General features: G+C 41.5%; 1 protein-coding gene across 3 annotated transcripts in view; it reads right to left on the bottom strand.

Annotated features, from left to right (window-relative positions):
* Positions 1-17,244, bottom strand: part of adgb (androglobin) — a 386,047-nt gene that overhangs the window by 182,417 nt on the left and 186,386 nt on the right. For all 3 annotated transcript variants that reach the window (XR_015758508.1, XM_087991569.1, XM_087991570.1), the window contains exons 6-8: positions 11,902-12,041; positions 5,218-5,304; positions 394-575 (exon numbers count right to left, since the gene is read on the bottom strand). Coding sequence is in view for 2 of the 3 variants with exons in the window: in XM_087991569.1 (XP_087847695.1) it covers positions 394-575; positions 5,218-5,304; positions 11,902-12,041 (409 nt within the window). In the remaining variant the exon portion in view is untranslated. The remainder of the gene's footprint in view (positions 1-393; positions 576-5,217; positions 5,305-11,901; positions 12,042-17,244) is intronic.

The following is a 17,244-nucleotide window of genomic DNA, read 5'->3' as shown; positions in this document are numbered from 1 at the left end:
AAGGCTGGATTTTTTGGAAGATCCTTTGCCATCAAACCTGCTGGTGAAACAGTATACAATTCAACCCGTTGTGGGGATTTGAACATGAGAACAAGATGCTGCTGCACTAGGAACTGATCTCTGTCAGCGAGCACAGAAGTGACAAGTAATTGGTGCTTGATGCAAATATGCTTGATATAGGCCGCAGAGTTTTAGATAAGTTCAAGTTTACAGAATATGCGACAGGTCAACCAGGAGAGAATTTCAATAGTTGCAACTTGAGATAACAAAGTCATGAATAAGGATCTCAAAAGAGGAGATGAAGCATATTCAGAAACAGGTAATGTTACAATGCATCAGCAGACTAATTCAAGTGGCAACTTATAAGCTTGAAAAGAAATACAATGACTTTACCTTTGCTTACTTTTTCAATTGGTTTGCTGCTGACAACTTCCACAATATCTTCATTTTCCTTCCCAATTTTTTGTATTGATTCTGTTGAAGGCACTTTGGCCACAACAGGTTCCTCATTTGCAAAAGTGAACTCTGGGAGAAGTGTCTTCAGAAAGGACCAGATTCTCTCAGACTGCTCAGATCTGGAAAAAAATGTCAAAGGTAAATTGTACTGTTTGGGAACATATCAAGAAGCACCACTGTGTACAGGCAGATGTGTGCAGCTGTTAAAGTATAAAGGTATAAAATGTTGTCAAGCATAAGCAAATAAGTCCTTGTAAAGAATTGTGGTAATAAAAATAAAATTAAAGAATTTTATTTGAAAGTGCCAAACAGGTATAACAAAATAGATGAACTTGCAAACAAACATACATAAATGAGTTGAACTGATTGCCATTAAAGAGACATGATTCCATGTTGACTGAAGTTTAGAAATATATATTCCAGCTTCCCTAACATTTCAAAAAGGTGGAAAAGGAGGAATGGTCCTGATAATAAAAGGTAATATAAGAAAAGTGGTAAGTATGGATCTTGGCTCAGAAGCTCAGGAAATAGAATCAGTTTGTGTGAAGATTGGGAAAAAGAAGGGTTTAAGATGTTTGATGGGATTAGTTGATAGTATTAATAATTTAGAGAAGGGAACTAAATATAATATTTCCAAGTTTGCAAATGACACATAGTTAGATGGGAGGGTGAACTGAGTGTGGATTGCAGAGATACTTCAGTGTGATTTGGACAAGTTGACTGAGTGGGCAAATGTATGGCAGATGAAGCGTAATGTGAATGACAGTGAGATTTTTCACTTTGTTAACAAAATCAGAAAGGTAGACTACTATTTGAATAGTGATAGATTGTGAAAGGGAGGATGGGTATCCTTGTACACCAGTTGCTGAACGTAAGCTTGCAGGTGCATTAGGCAATGAAGATGGGAAATGGTATGTTGGCTTTCCTCGTGAGAGAATTTGAATACAAGATCAGAAATGTCTTGCAATTGCATAGGGCCTTGATGAGACTAAACCTGGAGAATCATGTGTAATTTTGGTTTTAATTTATCTGAGGAAGGATGTTCTGGCAACAGAGGGAGTGCTGATCACTAGACTGATTCTTGGGACGGCAGGACTGACATATAAAGAGAGACTGTAATCGGTTAGGATTATGTTTACTGGAGTTTAGAAGAATGAGGATGATCTCATAGAAATCCATAAAATTCTAACAGGACTAGACAGGTAAACACAGGAAGGATGTTTCTAATGATTGGGAATCCAGAACCAAGGTCATAACTTACGGTTCCAGGGTAGACCATTTAGGACTGAAAGAAGGAGACATTTCTTCAACCAGGTGTCTGAGGGAAGTGGTTGAGGCCAAAACATTTAATGTTTATAAGAAGGAGTTAGATATAGTTCTTAGGACTAAACGAATCAAAGGGTATGGGAAGAAAGCAAAAACATTACACTGAATTGACTGATCAGTCATAACCACACTGACTGGAAGACCAGGACTAAATATCCTACTTCTGCCCCTATTTTCTATATTTCCATAATGCTTCTAATAGAAGTTTTCTGTTAGGCAGAATACCAAGCAAAACAATATTGGAGATTTTAATAAAGACAATGTAATAAACATGGGAGACTTCAACCTTCACATCAACAAACAAAATCAAATTGACAAAGGTAGTCTGGAACTTGTGCTTGTAGACTGTGTTCGTAACAGTTTGCTGGAACTGAATGTGTTAAGCCAACTAGCTCAAAGCTATTTTACATAGAGTATTGGATAATGAGGCAGACTTAATTAGTAATCTCACAGTAAAATATCAGCTCAATAAGCGTAAACATTATACAACAGACTTCCTTGTCAAGTTTGAGAGCAACATTCTCAAGTCCAAAACAAGAATCCCAAACTTAAGTAAAGCCAAAGCGTGATTATGAAGGAGGGAAGCTGTCTAAGATTGTTTGTGTAAATAGATTAAAATGTTTGGCATTAACTAAACAGTGGGAAACATTTAAAGAAATGGTTCAAAATTTTCAATACAAATAGGTTCCATGAAAAAAATAGCAAGAGAGATCCATCCCTGGTTTACTAGTCATGTTTAGAAAACTCAGGTAGAGTATTGTGAACAGTTCTGGGTGCCACATTATAGGAAGGATATGAATACATTGGAGGAAGTGCAGAAGTGGTTTATAAGAATGGTTCCAGGGATGAGAAACCTCAGTTATGAAGACAGATTGAAGAAGTTGGGACTGTTCTCCTTTGAGACAAAATGACTAAGAAGAGATTTGATAAAGGGTTTCAAACCCCTGAGCGGACTGAAAAGAGGTGACATGGAAAAACTGGCCCCAGTTGTATAAAGGAACAAGAACTAGCAGGTATAGATTTAATGAGGTAAAAACAATGACTGCAGATGCTGGAAACCAGATTCTGGATCAGTGGTGCTGGAAGACCACAGCAATTCAGGCGGCATCCGAGGACAAGCAAAATCGACGTTTCGGGCAAAAAGCCCTTCATCAGGAATAAAGGCAGAGAGCCTGAAGCGTCGAGAGATAACTGATCTACAAAAGAAGCAAAGATGAAGTGAGGAAAAGATTTGTCAGTCAGCAAGTAGTTAGGATATGGGAGGCATTGTCTGGAAATAGGAGTTTTGAGAAGATTTGTAGCTCAGGTTGAGGTTCTGGATGTAGGTTTGCTTACTGAGCTGGAAGGTTCATTTCCAGATGTTTTGTCACCATACTAGGTAATATCTTCAGTGGGCCTCCGGACGAAGCACTGTTGATAATTCCTGCTTTCTATTTATATGTTTGGGTTTCTTTGGGTTGATGTAATTTGCTATGGTGACATCATTTCCTGTGGTGATGTCATTTCCCATTCTTTTGCTTAGGAGGTGGTAAATGGGGTTCTAACTCGATATGTTTGTTGAGAGTTCCAGTTGGAATGCCATGTTTCTAGGAATTCTCGAGCATGTCTCTGTTTGGCTTGTCCTAAGGTCATGTCATTTTGTGGCTGGTTGATGTTCATGACATGACCCTCTCTCACTAGTATCCTTACATACAGATAAGGAAGGACACCACTTCGACTGGGACAACACATCCATCCTAGGACAAGCCAAACAGAGACATGCATGAGAATTCCTAGAAGCATGGTATTCCAAAAGGAATTCTATCAACAAGTACATCGAGTTAGACCCCGTCCACCACCCCCGAGAAAAAGAACAGGAAATGACATCATCACATGAATGCTGTCACCATAGCAAATGACATCACCAACCCAAAGAAACCCAAACATTTCAATAGAAAGCAGGAATGATCAACAGTGCTTCACCCAGAGGCACACTGAAGATGTTACCTAGTAGGGTTACAAAAAGTCTGGAAATGAACCTTCCAGTTCAGCGAGCAAACCTACATCCATTGTCTGCAAATGTGATGGAGGCAGCTTCAATTAAAGTATGCAAAAGACATCAGATGATTTTATGGAAAAAATAAGTAGTGTGCAAGGATATAGATTAAAAACATTGGCACTAGGTACTGATACTCATTTAATGAACTGGCGCAGGCACAATGGGTTGAATAGCCAGTTTCTGCACTTTAACACTGATGTGATTGTGTGAGAATCTTGTGTCTGCCTTCACAACAGAAGTCTCACAAATAACATAGCAGAAATAGAAGGTGACCAAAGGTCTAAAAATAGCAAGGAACATAAACTAATTAATAAGTTTTCCCTGCTGATGCTACAGAAATTTAAGGAATGGGCTAAAAATCAACACATTCCCAGAACCTTACAGCCTTCATGCTGGGAGGGCAAAAAGAGGTAGCTGCAGAGACAGTCAATGCACTGATGTTGATTTTCCAAAATCCCGACATTCTAAAATAGTGCCAGCAATTGGAAGTTGATAAATGTAACACTGCTTTTCAAACTAGGAGGGAGGGACAAAAAAGGTTACTTCAGGCCACCTTGCCTGGCATCAATCATCATCAGGAAAATAAAAAAATTATCAATGAAGTCCCAACAATCCAGTAACTGAGCAAGATTGGAGCTCAGGGAAAATCAATAGGCAGGACTGGCTTGGTGAGGCTAGCTCTTGATGAACAGCTGAGTTATGTTTAGTTTTTTTTTTAGTATTCATTCACAGGCCATGGCCATTACTAGCAAGGCCAGCATTTATTACCCATCCTAATTACCCAGAGGACAGTTAAAGAATTAACCACATTTGCTGTGGGTTTGGAGTCACATGTGGGCCAGACTAGGTGAGGATGACAGTTTCTTTCCCTAAAGGGCATTAGTGAACCAGATGGGGTTTTCCTGACAATTGATAATGTATTCATGGTCATCATTGGACTCTTAATTCCAGATTGAGTGCTGGACAGCAGTTTCTGGAATGCAAGAGAATATAGACTCAGGAAAGGAGGGCGGCCAAAATTAGAGCAGTCATTGAGGTAGTCCATGATGGAAAGACTTTTGAGAGGGAGTTTCAAGGCCATATTGGCAAGGGTGAAGAACTGTGATTCCTTGTGAAGCTTTTAAAATTTGATGACCCATCTTATTAACACTTGAGGGAGTTGCTGAAAATTCCATGAGATCTCTCTTGATCACATTTGCCATTTGATGTGTGCTTTGGGAGTATTCAATCACAAATTCTAGATTATAGTGGTATAACAGTTATTTTGCCACACAATAGTTTACACAAGTCCATTTAAAATCTAGCATCTACCTTATTTCCAATATTCAAGTTAATAAATACAGTAACTTATTGATTTAACCTGGGACATGCAAATTAATTTTCCCACAATTGCTTACCGGAGTGGGATGATCTCGGGATGCCAGCCTGTCAGAGCGTGCAAAACTGTGAACTCCCCCAGTTCTTTTTTTCCTGTATTACTCATGCTGTTAATACACAATTACAGACCTTAGTGTTACCAGAACTCGGCATCAATAAGCTTGATGTTCAGCAGCAAATGCCAAATAACTCAGGTGAATTCACAGAGGCCTATGCTATTTAGCAATCTCATTGCTGGAAGTACAGCCTCAGTCTTGGTAGTCAAATCTAGCAATAATAATGACAAATATTAATTATGTTACTGCATTTCAATTGTGGTTCAGTTGGTAGCACTCTCACCTCTTAGTAAAAGATGTGAATCCACTCAAGGATGGCATCTAGAACAGGACAAGGGGGCTGTTGGAAGTACTAAACTTTGGATGATATGTTCAGCTGAGGCCCCATTTGTTTTCTTAGGTGGATGCAAAAGCAGGGTAGTTCTCCCCATTTTTCCCTAAAACAACGCCACTGAAAGATTCACCAGTCATTGTCACAAAGCTTTTTTTTGTGATCTTGCAATGTGAAAAGTGTCCCTTGCATGTCCTACATTGCACTCGTGGCCACACTTTAAAAGTAATTTGATGACTGTGGAGTATTTTGGGACATGCTGGGATTGTGAAAGGCGCAACAGGACTGGAGGGTTTCAGCTATAAGGAGAGGCTGAATGGGCTGAGCCCTTTTTTTTCTGGAGTGTCAGAAGCTGAAAGGTGACCTTATAGAGGTTTATAAAATCATAAGGGGCATGAATAGGATGAATAGCCAAGGTCTTTTTCCTCGGGTGGGTGAGTCCAAAACTAGAGGTCATAGGTTTAAGGTGAGAGGGGAAAGATTTAAAAAGGACCTGAGGGATAACTTTTTCTCGCAGAGGATGGCACGTGAATGGAACAAGCTACTAGAGGAAGTGATGGAGGTGGGTACAATTACAACACTTAAAAGGTATTTGGATGGATATATGAATAGGAAGGGTTTAGAGGGATTTGGGCCAAATGCTGGCAAATAGGACTAGGTCAGATTAGGATGTCTGGTTGGTGCAGACAAGTTGGGCCGAAGGGTCTGTTTTCATGCTGTGTGACTCTATAAATGTAAGTTGTTTTCTTTTCATCTTATGTTATGTTTAATAGTTTTCAACTTTCTTGTTCCTTTTTTAACTTGTGATGTGATTATTTTTGTCTTGTGTTCTTTGGAGGTGAGCCCCTACTTCCTATATTCTGTTATTTACACTTTCATTAATGCAATTATGTATATTTTTAGGAAGTGAAAAAAAAGTGTTTTAATTTAAAGTGTAGTCAAGCGACTATCTAAAAATACTAATTAGCTAGGTTTTAATGCTGTTTCCTCAAATGCAATTTGCTTTAAAGGAGCTTCTTTGACATAGACCAATATCTCAAGGGATTTTGCAGGGGTAGAGTCAACATTAAACAACATGCCAAGGAAAATAATTTCTAAGGAGTGGTGAAAGTAATAGGATTTCAAGAGAGATGGACATGTGCAGCATGCAAAGTATACAGAAGAACTTTCAGTGTGTAGAACCCAGGTGGCTGAAAGCATAATTGCGACAAAGGGAGGGATATTACATGAGACCAGAGGTGGAGGAGTGGAGAGTAGACCCTGCTTCTTAATTATGAACATCGAGTTTTTTTCTACCAATCAGAGACAATGACAGTTGTTTAGTTTTATAAATAGAAAAAACAAGGGTACTTTTTCACCATGGTCACAGGGAGAACAAGGAAGGTAAGTATAAGTTATTCTACTTTGACAAACACAATGACTCACCAATGTGCAGAAATGTAGCACATTCAATATCTTGTATTATTGCGAGGGCTGCCAATTAAATCACCACTAAATTTAGTGATTAGAACATTTTTCACAACATTTTTTAAAAGGCATGTTAGTCATAGAAGTTGTTCAGCAAGTTCCTAAGTAGGAATAGGTTTTTAATCATGTGACGATTTACATCCATCTGAGAGATCAGTCAGGGTCTTGGTTTAATGTCTCAGTCAAAAGACAGCAGCTGCAGAAGAGCAGTACTCCCCAGGGACTATACTACATTGTTAGCCTTTATTCTGTGCTCAAGACTCTCCAATGCAACTTGAACTCAACTTCTGACTTAGATGCAAGGATATCATCACTGTACTAAAGCTGTGATTTATTTACATCTTAATACAATTAATGTTTCCCACTTGCCTCAAGCTCTGTGTGGAATTCAAAATGTCTGAAAATAAAGTAAGGTCTAAGCAAAATTATTAGTTTGCGAAGTTGCTGAATTGTGATGTAACTAATTGGATGCAACAATGTTCAATACCCTTTTCCAACTCTGGCTCAGTTCAGTGTGTCAGATCAAGGTGCCGTTGCCCTGGAATGGGATTTACTTGCTCAGTTTTTATTAAAGTTAAATCTTTTTCTCAGACATTTCTTAACAATTTAGCTTGAATTGTGACACCCCAGAGTATACTATTCCATAGAGAGACATTGGGCAGAATGAGTGCATGGTTGAATCTAGAATATTTGGACCACTTACATGAATAACCAGGATGTAATATATTTTACATAATATACAGCATAAGATCCTAAACTTGAAACAATACATTTTGATGTCTGTTCAAAATAACAAACTGAAGGCGCTGCTTAAGGTTGCTTTAGCTAGTGAATCTATTTCGTGTCAAATCTCCTTGTCAAGAAGCAGCAGATAACCGTGTCATTTTACTCTGAGACAACTATGATGGACAGACCATGGGATTTAGCAGCCTGCAGGGTTTGGAAAGTCTGTCAGGGGCATTGTGTTTAGTTTTGCTGACACTATCTGGCCAGAATGTTATTAAAGTTTGTTCTCAAGATGTTCAAAATTCTAGAAATCTCTATCAGGTGATCTCTTAGTTTTCTCTTTTCTAAGATAAACGAACAACAACCTGTTCAGTCTTATACACTTTCAGCTCTGTTAACCTTGTAACTGTTTTACAGAGTAGGTTACTAGATCATTCTTGCAATACGGAAGTCTTTTACAAAACAAGGCCTAGAAGTATTAATTGTGAAGAGCAGAAATGTATTTTTGGAAACTGTGACTGGCTCCTCAGACCTACAGTAATTTTTTTCTGGGAGTAGGGCCACTGCATGAGTAATGTTTGCTGTAGCCACGTACTGCACACTTCTGACTCTGCTGCATCCCTTGCAGGAAAATCCAATACCTTCAGGATCCAGATAGTGTTAAAATGTGGGTGGTGGTATTTCAATAGACACGCTGGCTGTAAATGCTACCAACAGATATTGATTAGATTACATTAGATTTAGATTAGATTACAGTGTGGAAACAGGCCCTTCGGCCCAACAAGTCCACACCGACCCACCGAAGCGAAACCCACCCATACCCCTACATTTATCCCTTACCTAACACTACGGGCAATTTAGTATGGCCAATTCACCTGACCCTGCACATCTTTGGACTGTGGGAGGAAACCCACGCAGACACGGGGAGAACGTGCAAACTCCACACAGTCAGTCGCCTGAGGCGGGAATTGAACCCGGGTCTCTGGCGCTGTGAGGCAGCAGTGCTAACCACTGTGCCACCGTGCCGCCCACAAACAGATAACAGATAATGCTGTAATATGATGTGTCAATGCACTGTCCTACCACGCTGCCTACTGGCTGACCTATAAATCAAATATGGACGCCACATTTAAGGAAGTGGCCTTGGAGAGGATGCTGAAGAGGTGTACTAAAACATCAATAGTGAATGGCAACTTCAGTTGTGTAGTGATACTAGAGAAATTGGGATTATATTCTTGAGAATTGCAAACGCTTTAATAGCATGACATTGTATTCAAAAAACACATTTGCAGCTCAAAGACTGAATTGCACTGCAACGTACATGACAAAATTAACACATAGACTAAGCAATCAGGTTAAGATATGTAAGAATATAATGATCATGCTCTGACACAAAGAGACAAACAAATTCTGTGTTAGAGTGGTGCTGGAAAAGCACAGCAGGTCAGGCAGCATCCGAGGAGCAGAAAAATCGACGTTCCTGGCATCAGGAATTCCTGATGAAGGGCTTTTCCCAAACATTGATTTTCCTGCTCCTCGGATGCTGCCTGACCTGCTGTGCTTTTCCAGTACCACTCTAATCTTGACTCTAATCTCCAGCATCTGCAGGACCCACTTCCGCCTAAACAAATTCAGCAGGAAACAGAAAATTGATAGACATGATATTATAAAGGCAATTAAATTAAAATTATACTAAAATTATGGAAATATCGAGGCTTGACCCACATTTTAAATCATCTTTAGCCACGGGGAGGTGACAGAGGAATGCAGGACATCTAATGTGATTCCAATTTACAAGAAAGATGATAGAGATAGACCAGGGAACTATATTCCAATGAATCTAACATTAGTGGTAAGGAAACTTTTGAAGAAAATAGTGGATGAAAAAAAAATCTCCATTTAGAGAGGCAAGAGTTGAACAAGGTCAGTCAGCATTACCAGCAGAGGGAGGTCATGCCTAACAAATCTGGTGGAATCTTTTGAGGAGGTGACCAAGTGTTTGGACGAGGCTAGGGCAGTAGATGTTATTTATATGGATTTCAGCAAGGCCTTTGACAAAGTTTAGCATGGGAAACTGATAAAAATAAAAGCTCATGGGATCCAGGTAAATTGTTGATCTAAAATTGGCTTAGTGATAAGAGGCAGAGGATGGTGGGAGAAGATTGTTTTTGTGACTGGACCCCTGCATGCAGCAGCGTACCACAATGATCACTGCTTGGACCCTTAGTGTTTGTGACATTAATAAGTGATGCAGATGAGAATGTCGTGGGGATAATATGTAAGTCTCCAGATGACACAAAGATTCACTGGATGGTTGACAGTGAAGAGTGAAGTGTTAGGTTATGGGAGGATATAAATGGTTTGGTCAGATGGGCAGCGCAGTGGCAGATAGTTGTTTAACCCTGATAAATATAAGATGATGCACTTTGGTAGATGGACCTCACCATCAAACCAGCTGACAAGGGGTGGGGGCAGGGGTGGTGCAGTGGTAGTATGATGCACTGACCTCCATCTCACCAAAGCCAGATGCCAATTCATGGACACCTCCTCCTTTTACCCCATGGACCATTACCCCACCTGCCATCACCAGACCATCATCACCTAAACATCCACAACCTCATCACCTCAGGGAATCTCCCATTAACAACCTCCAACCTCATAATTCCCCAATCCCGCACGGCTGAGTTTTACCTCTTATTCAAAATCCGCAAACCTGACTGCCCCGCTTGACCTATCGTCTCCGCTTGCTCCTGCCCCACTGAATTCATCTCCTCATATCTTGACACCGTCCTGTCCCCCTTGGTTCAGGAACTCCCACATATGTTCAGGACGCCACCCATATCCTCCACCTTCTCTATGACTTTCGATTTCCCAGCCCCTAGGTCCTCATTTTCATCGTGGACATCCAGTCCCTATACACATCCATTCCCCATTGTAAAGGCCTACAACCCCTCCATCTCTACCTCTCCTGCCATCCTAACTAGTTCCCCTCCACTGACACACTCATTCAATTGGCAGAACTTGTCCTCACCCTCAACAACTTCGCCTTCGAATCCTCCCACTTCCTAGACCAGAGAGGTAGACATGGTCACGTATATGGGTCTCAGCTATGCCTGCCTCTTTTGCAGGATATGTGGAACTGTCCATCTTCCATGGTTACACCGGCACCACCCCCCACCTTTTCCTCTGCCACACTGATGACTGTATCAGCACCACCCCATGCTCCCACGAGGAGGTTGATCAGTTCATCAACTTCACCAACATTTCCACCCTGACTTCAAGTTCACATGGACCATCTCCGACACTTCCCTCCCCTTCCTGGACCTCTCCGACTCCATCTTTGGCAACCGACTCAACACGGACATCTACTTTAAACCCATCAACTTTCACAGCTACCTTGACTACACCTCCTCCTACTCCCCCTACTGCCGTAAAAACTCAATCCCTTAATCCCCATTCCTCTGTCTCCACCATGCCTGCTCCCAGGAGGATCAATTCCTCTCCAGGACATCCCAGGTGTCCCCAGATTTCATAGAACAGTACAGCACAGTACAGGCCCTTCGACCCTCAATGTTGTGTCGACCTTTCGTCCTACTTCACTAGTTTCCAAATCTACCCTCCCCCCACCTCACTCCAGAACCAAATCCCCAGCTGACTGAGTAAATGTCAGGAGAGTCACAGATTTAAAAATTTGAAAAAATGGCAACAAGGGAATGAAGAAGAGTTACTTTGTGTATCATGCAATGCCGAAGAAGGAAGATGTTGCAGACTCAACAGGCATTTTCAAAAGGGAATTGGTTAAATACCTGACAAAAAAAAACAAGGCTTCGGGGAAAGAAGATGAAAATGGGATTAATCAAATAGCTCTATCAAAGAGCCAGTACAGGTACAATGAGCTGAGTGTCTTCCTTTTGTGCTTTTGATTCTATGATTCTAAGTGGAATGTATGTGATAGAAAATTCCATCTTTAATGATTATAGAATGTACAGTAGGTTGCAGATTTCACTTCAGTGCAATTTGGAAGGTAGGGAGAGACATTTTTGTGATAGTACACACAAGTTTTAAGAATTAAAATGCTGAACTTATTATTAATAACCATCCTCAAAGAAATGGCTTTAACATACTCAATGCTTGCAAGCTTTATGAGAGCTTTCGACAGCAACATTGGCCAAAGCTCGCCCAGGCAGGTTGAAGATGGAAGCAGCAGTTTATCATTTTTGTCGAAGGGCATAGTATCATCCACTGTGATCTTGCGCCAACACCCCTGAGAGGAGAGAGGAAGACCTACAGTCAACTGGAAATATAGTTAACAGATGAGTCCACTACACCAATGCAATTCATCACAACATATTGTAGCATGCCTGCTGTGCATGAGACCCACAGCTGATTGACACCAGTGATTCCTTTAATGAATAGGATGAGGCACTGTGACTACAAATCACACGGCGGTATTCAATCTGATAGATGCAACCAAGTATTGGTAACTAATCTTCTTTGGCACTCAGTACAAAGAGGATTAATCATTTGACCACATTCTTTTTGCTTTTAATTCTTGCCACTTATTCCATTACATGCAGTCATAGAAACAGGAAATAAATCTACTACCACTGTGAGCCTGCCATCATGGTGCATCAGAACAATCTGTGACTGACTCTCCCTCCCTCTGTGTTTTAATAAAAATACTCTCCAGAAGTGAGTGTTACTGGCAATGGCTGTATTTAATACATATTATGTTGCTCTTAGTAGTGAGCTAAAAATTGGTACAACTGTGTGCCTTAAGTTTGGAAGGCAAATTAAGAAGCAATCAAGTTGCTTTATGGTTAGATAAGAGCGGCAGACCTCCTTCCCAAAAAATTCATGAACAAACCAGTTGGATTTTAATGACAATCTTTTATAGTCACTTTTACTAAAAAAAACTTTTTTTCTTTCTAATTTTGTAGAGACTGGGTCTTTTAATTTTTCTGTATTTTTACAGGTAGACTAAAATGAGAAAAGTCAATTTGGGTGATTGTGTAAAGTATTTTAATTTATGTTAATCCATTCATGGAATATCAGATTCGACTGACTATGGTGGTGTCATCAGCGAACTTGTGAATGGTGTTAGTCTCGTATTTAGCAATGCAGTCATGGATATACAGTGAGTACAGTAAGGAGCTGAGTACGCACCCCAGAGGGGCTCCAGTGTTGAGTATTAGTTTACTAACATTAATGTCCTTCAGGGAAATCTGCCATCCTTACATGTGTCTCCAGATCCAGAGCAATGTGGTTGACTCCCAACTGCCCTCTGAAATGGCCTAACAAGCCATTCAGTTGTACCAATCACTGCAAAGTCTCAAAGAAATGAAACTGGACAGATCACCTGGCATTGACCTAGGCACTGGATAAGACTGTGGCAGAAACAGCCCTGACGACCTTGCAAAGTCCTCCTCACTAACATCTGAGGACTAGTGCCAAAGTTGTCCCAGACACCACTATCACCATCCTTGGATATGTCTGGTACCACTGGCAGGACAGACCTAGCAGAGGTGATGGCACATTGGTATACAGTTATGGGGGAGTTGCACTGGGAGTTTTCATCACTGACTCCGGACTCCATAAAGTCTCATGGCTTCAGGTTAAACATGGGCAAGGAAACCTCCTGCTGATTACCATGTACCATTCTCCCTTAGGTGATGAATTGGAACTCCTCCATGTTGAACAATGCTTAAAGGAAGCAAGGATGGCAAGTGCAATAAATGTACTCTGGGTGGGGTATTTGAATGACTACCACCAAGAATGGCAAGGCAGCAGCACTACAGATCAAGATGGTAAAGTCCTAAAGACATAGCTGCCAGACTGAGTCTTTGGCAGATGGTAGTGGAATTAACAAATAGGAAAAATATACTTGACCTCATCCTTACCAATCTGATGGCTGCATATGCATCTGTCCGTGATAGTATCGGTAAGTGCAACCACCACACAGTCCTTCTGGAGATGAAGTCCTGCCCTCACATTAAGAATAATTTCTATTGTGTTTTTTGTGGTACTACCATTGTGCTAAATGGGACAGACTTCAAATAGATTGAACAGCTCATGATGTACTGTGGGCCATCAACATCAACTGAATTGCAGTCCAGCACAATCTGTAACCTCATGACCCGGCATATCCTCCATTCAACCATTACCATCAAGCCAGGGTTCAACCCTAGTTCAATGGAGAGAGAGGTGGGCACCAGGAGCAGCACCAGGCATATCTGAAGATGATATATAAATCGGGTGAAAGCACAAAACAGGACTACTTGCATGCCAAACAGCATAAGCAGCAAGTGATAGACAGAGCTAAGTGGTCTCACAATCAATGAATTAGATCTAAGCTCTGCAGTCCTGCCACATCCAGTTGTGAATGGTGGTGATCAATTAAACAACTCACTGGAGGAGGAGGTGCCACAAATATCTACATCTTCAATGATGGAAGACTCCAGCACGTCAGTGCAAAAGAAAAGGCTGAAGCTTTTGCAATAATCTTCAGCCAGAAGTGTCGAGTGAATGATTCGTCTCGGCCTCCTCCAGCGGTCTCTAGCGTTACAGGTACCAGTCTTCAGCCAGTTCAATTCACACCACACGTTATCAAGAAACAGTTGGTGACAAGGATACTGCAAAGGCTCGGGGCCCTGATAACATTTTGGCAACAGTACTGAATAGTACTGAAGACTTGTGCTCCAGAATTTGCCATTTCTCTAGCCAAGCTGTTCCAATACTGTTACAATACTGGCATCTACTGAACAATGTGGAAAATTGCCCAGGTATGTCCTGTACATAAAAAGCAGGACAAATCCAACCCTGCCAATTACTGTCCCATCAGTCTACTTTCAAACATCAGTGAAGTGATGGAAAGTGTCATCAGCAGTGCTGTCAAGCAGCACCTGCTCATCAATAACCTGCTCAGTGATGCCCAGTTTGGATTCCACCAGGGCCATTCAGCTCCTGACCTCACTACTGCCTTGGTTCAAACATGGACAAAGGAGCTGAATTCCAGAGGTAAAGTGAGAGTTACAGGCCTTGACATCAAGGCTGCATTCAACCAAATTTGGCATCAACGAGGCCTAGCAAAACTGGAATTAATGGGTATCGGGGACAAACTCTCCAATGGCTGAAGTCATACGTGACATATAGCAACATGGCGTGGTTTTGGAGTTGAGTCATCTCAGCTCCAAGACATCTCTGCAGGAGTTTGTCAGAGTAGTGTCCTAGACCCAACCATCTTCAGCTACTTCACCAATGTCCTTCCCTCTATGACAAGGTCTGAAGTGGGGATGTTCACCAATGATTGCACAATGTTCAGCACCATTTGCGACTCTGCAGATGCTGAAGCAGTCCATATCCAAATATAAGATCTGGACAATATCCAGGCTTGGGCTGATTAGTGGCAAGTAACATTTGTGCCATACAAGTGCCAGGCTGTGACCATCTCCAATAAGAGACAATTTAACCACTGCCCATGGACATTCAATGTTATTACCATCACTGAATCCCCCACGATCAACATTCTGAGGGTCACCATTGACCAGAAACTCAACTGGACTCACCATATAAACACAGTGGCTACAAGAGCAGGTCAGAAGCTAGAAATACTGAGGTGAGTAACTCACCTCCTGACTCCTCAAACTCTGCCTACCACCTACAAGGCATAAGTCAGGAGTGTGATGGAATACTCCCCACTTGCCTGGATGAGTGCAGCCCCAACAGCACACAAGAAGCTTGACACCATCCAGGACAAAGCAGTCCACTTGATTGGCACCACATGCACAAGCATCCACTCCTTCCACCACCGATGCTTAGTAGCAGCAGTGTGTGCTATCTACAAGTTGCACTACAGAAATTCACCAAAAATCCAATGATGGCACCTTCCAAACCCACAACCACTTCCATCTAGAAGGATATGGGCAGCAGATATATGGGAAAAGCACACCTTCAAGTTCCTCTCTAAGCCACTCACCATCCTGACTTGGAACTATATCGTTATTCCTTCATTGTCACTGGGTCAAATTCCTGGAATTCCATCCCTAATGGTGTTGTGGGTCAACCCTCAGCAGGTGGACTGCAGTGGTTCAAGAAGGCAGCTCACCACCAGCTTCTCAAGGGCAACAGGGATGGGCAATAGACGCTGGCCAGCCAGTGAAGCCCACATCCCACAAATTAATATAAAAACAAAACTGATAAATCCATGAATATCACGGACACAGACAATTGCAGCTTTGGTCTTGCGTCGTGTGCATGTCACTGGGAGTCAAAAAAACAGAAATAAATGTAAGACAAGTTTGCACATCAAGCAGAGGAAATGAAAATGTTATCATTAACCACATGGAATGTGGGTAGGAACTCATTTTCAGTTTGAAGACATAGAATTTTTGATGGTAAACATGGCTGGAAGATTTGCCTAGCTTGCAGTTAGGAAGGAAAACTACAACCTACAATAATTCCACCCTATGATGGAAGTTGGCAATTTGTGTTTGGAAATCATTGGGGCCCAAAGAGAGATGCCTGCCAGCAGTCAGAGATGTTTAAGCACTGGATCCAAAAGCAGAGGACTATCAGAAACCAAGGGTGTTTCTGATTTTTAAAATTATCAACCAGTGGGAAGCAGGCCTCATGTGTTAGCTGGGGATGTTATACAAATGAGGCCTTGAAGCTGGAACACTGAGGAGAAGTTAAAGTGAATTCTGGTGAACTGCGAGACAGATTTGATTGGATCCAGGAGAGGTGAATGAACCCTCAAGACTCTGTTAAGTAGAAGAGAACTTTTGGGTGGAAGGAAAAACTAAAACAAAGTTTAAAATTTAAGTAATTACAAGATAAAATGACGAAATTCAAAGTTTGTGAGAAGATTTGTAGCTCGGGTGCTCGTTGTGGTCCTGTTCGCCGAGCTGGGAATTTGTGCTGCAGATGTTTCGTCCCCTGTCTAGGTGACATCCTCAGTGCTTGGGAGCCTCCTGTGAAGCGCTTCTGTGATCTTTCCTCCGGCATTTGTAGTGGTTTGAATCTGTCGCTTCCGATTGTTAGTTCCAGCTGTCTGTCGCAGTGGCCGGTATGTTGGGTCCAGGTCGATGTGCTTATTGATTGAATCTGTGGATGAGTGCCATGCTTCTAGGAATTCCCTGGCTGTTCTCTGTTTGGCTTGTCCTATAATAGTAGTGTTGCTCTAGTCGAATTCATGTTGCTTGTCATCTGCGTGTGTGGCTACTAAGGATAGCTGGTCATGTCGATTTGTGGCTAGTTGGTGTTCATGGATGCGGATCGTTAGCTGTCTTCCTGTTTGTCCTATGTCGTGTTTTGTGCAGTCCTTGCATGGGATTTTTTTTTTGCAGTACAAAATTGTATAGTAAGGTTTATTCTTAGAGTCATAGAGATGTACAGCACAGAAACAGACCCTTTGGTCCAACTCGTCCACGCTGACCAGATATCCCAACTCAATCTAGTCTGACCTGCCA

Source organism: Chiloscyllium plagiosum, unplaced genomic scaffold, assembly GCF_037043375.1.
Source record: "Chiloscyllium plagiosum isolate Xiang-an unplaced genomic scaffold, Cpla_swu_hap1 HiC_scaffold_10, whole genome shotgun sequence".
Classification (NCBI taxonomy): Eukaryota; Metazoa; Chordata; class Chondrichthyes; order Orectolobiformes; family Hemiscylliidae; genus Chiloscyllium; species Chiloscyllium plagiosum.
The sequence above is the reverse complement of the archived record's forward strand: the minus strand, read 5'-3'. Positions and strand labels throughout refer to the sequence as shown.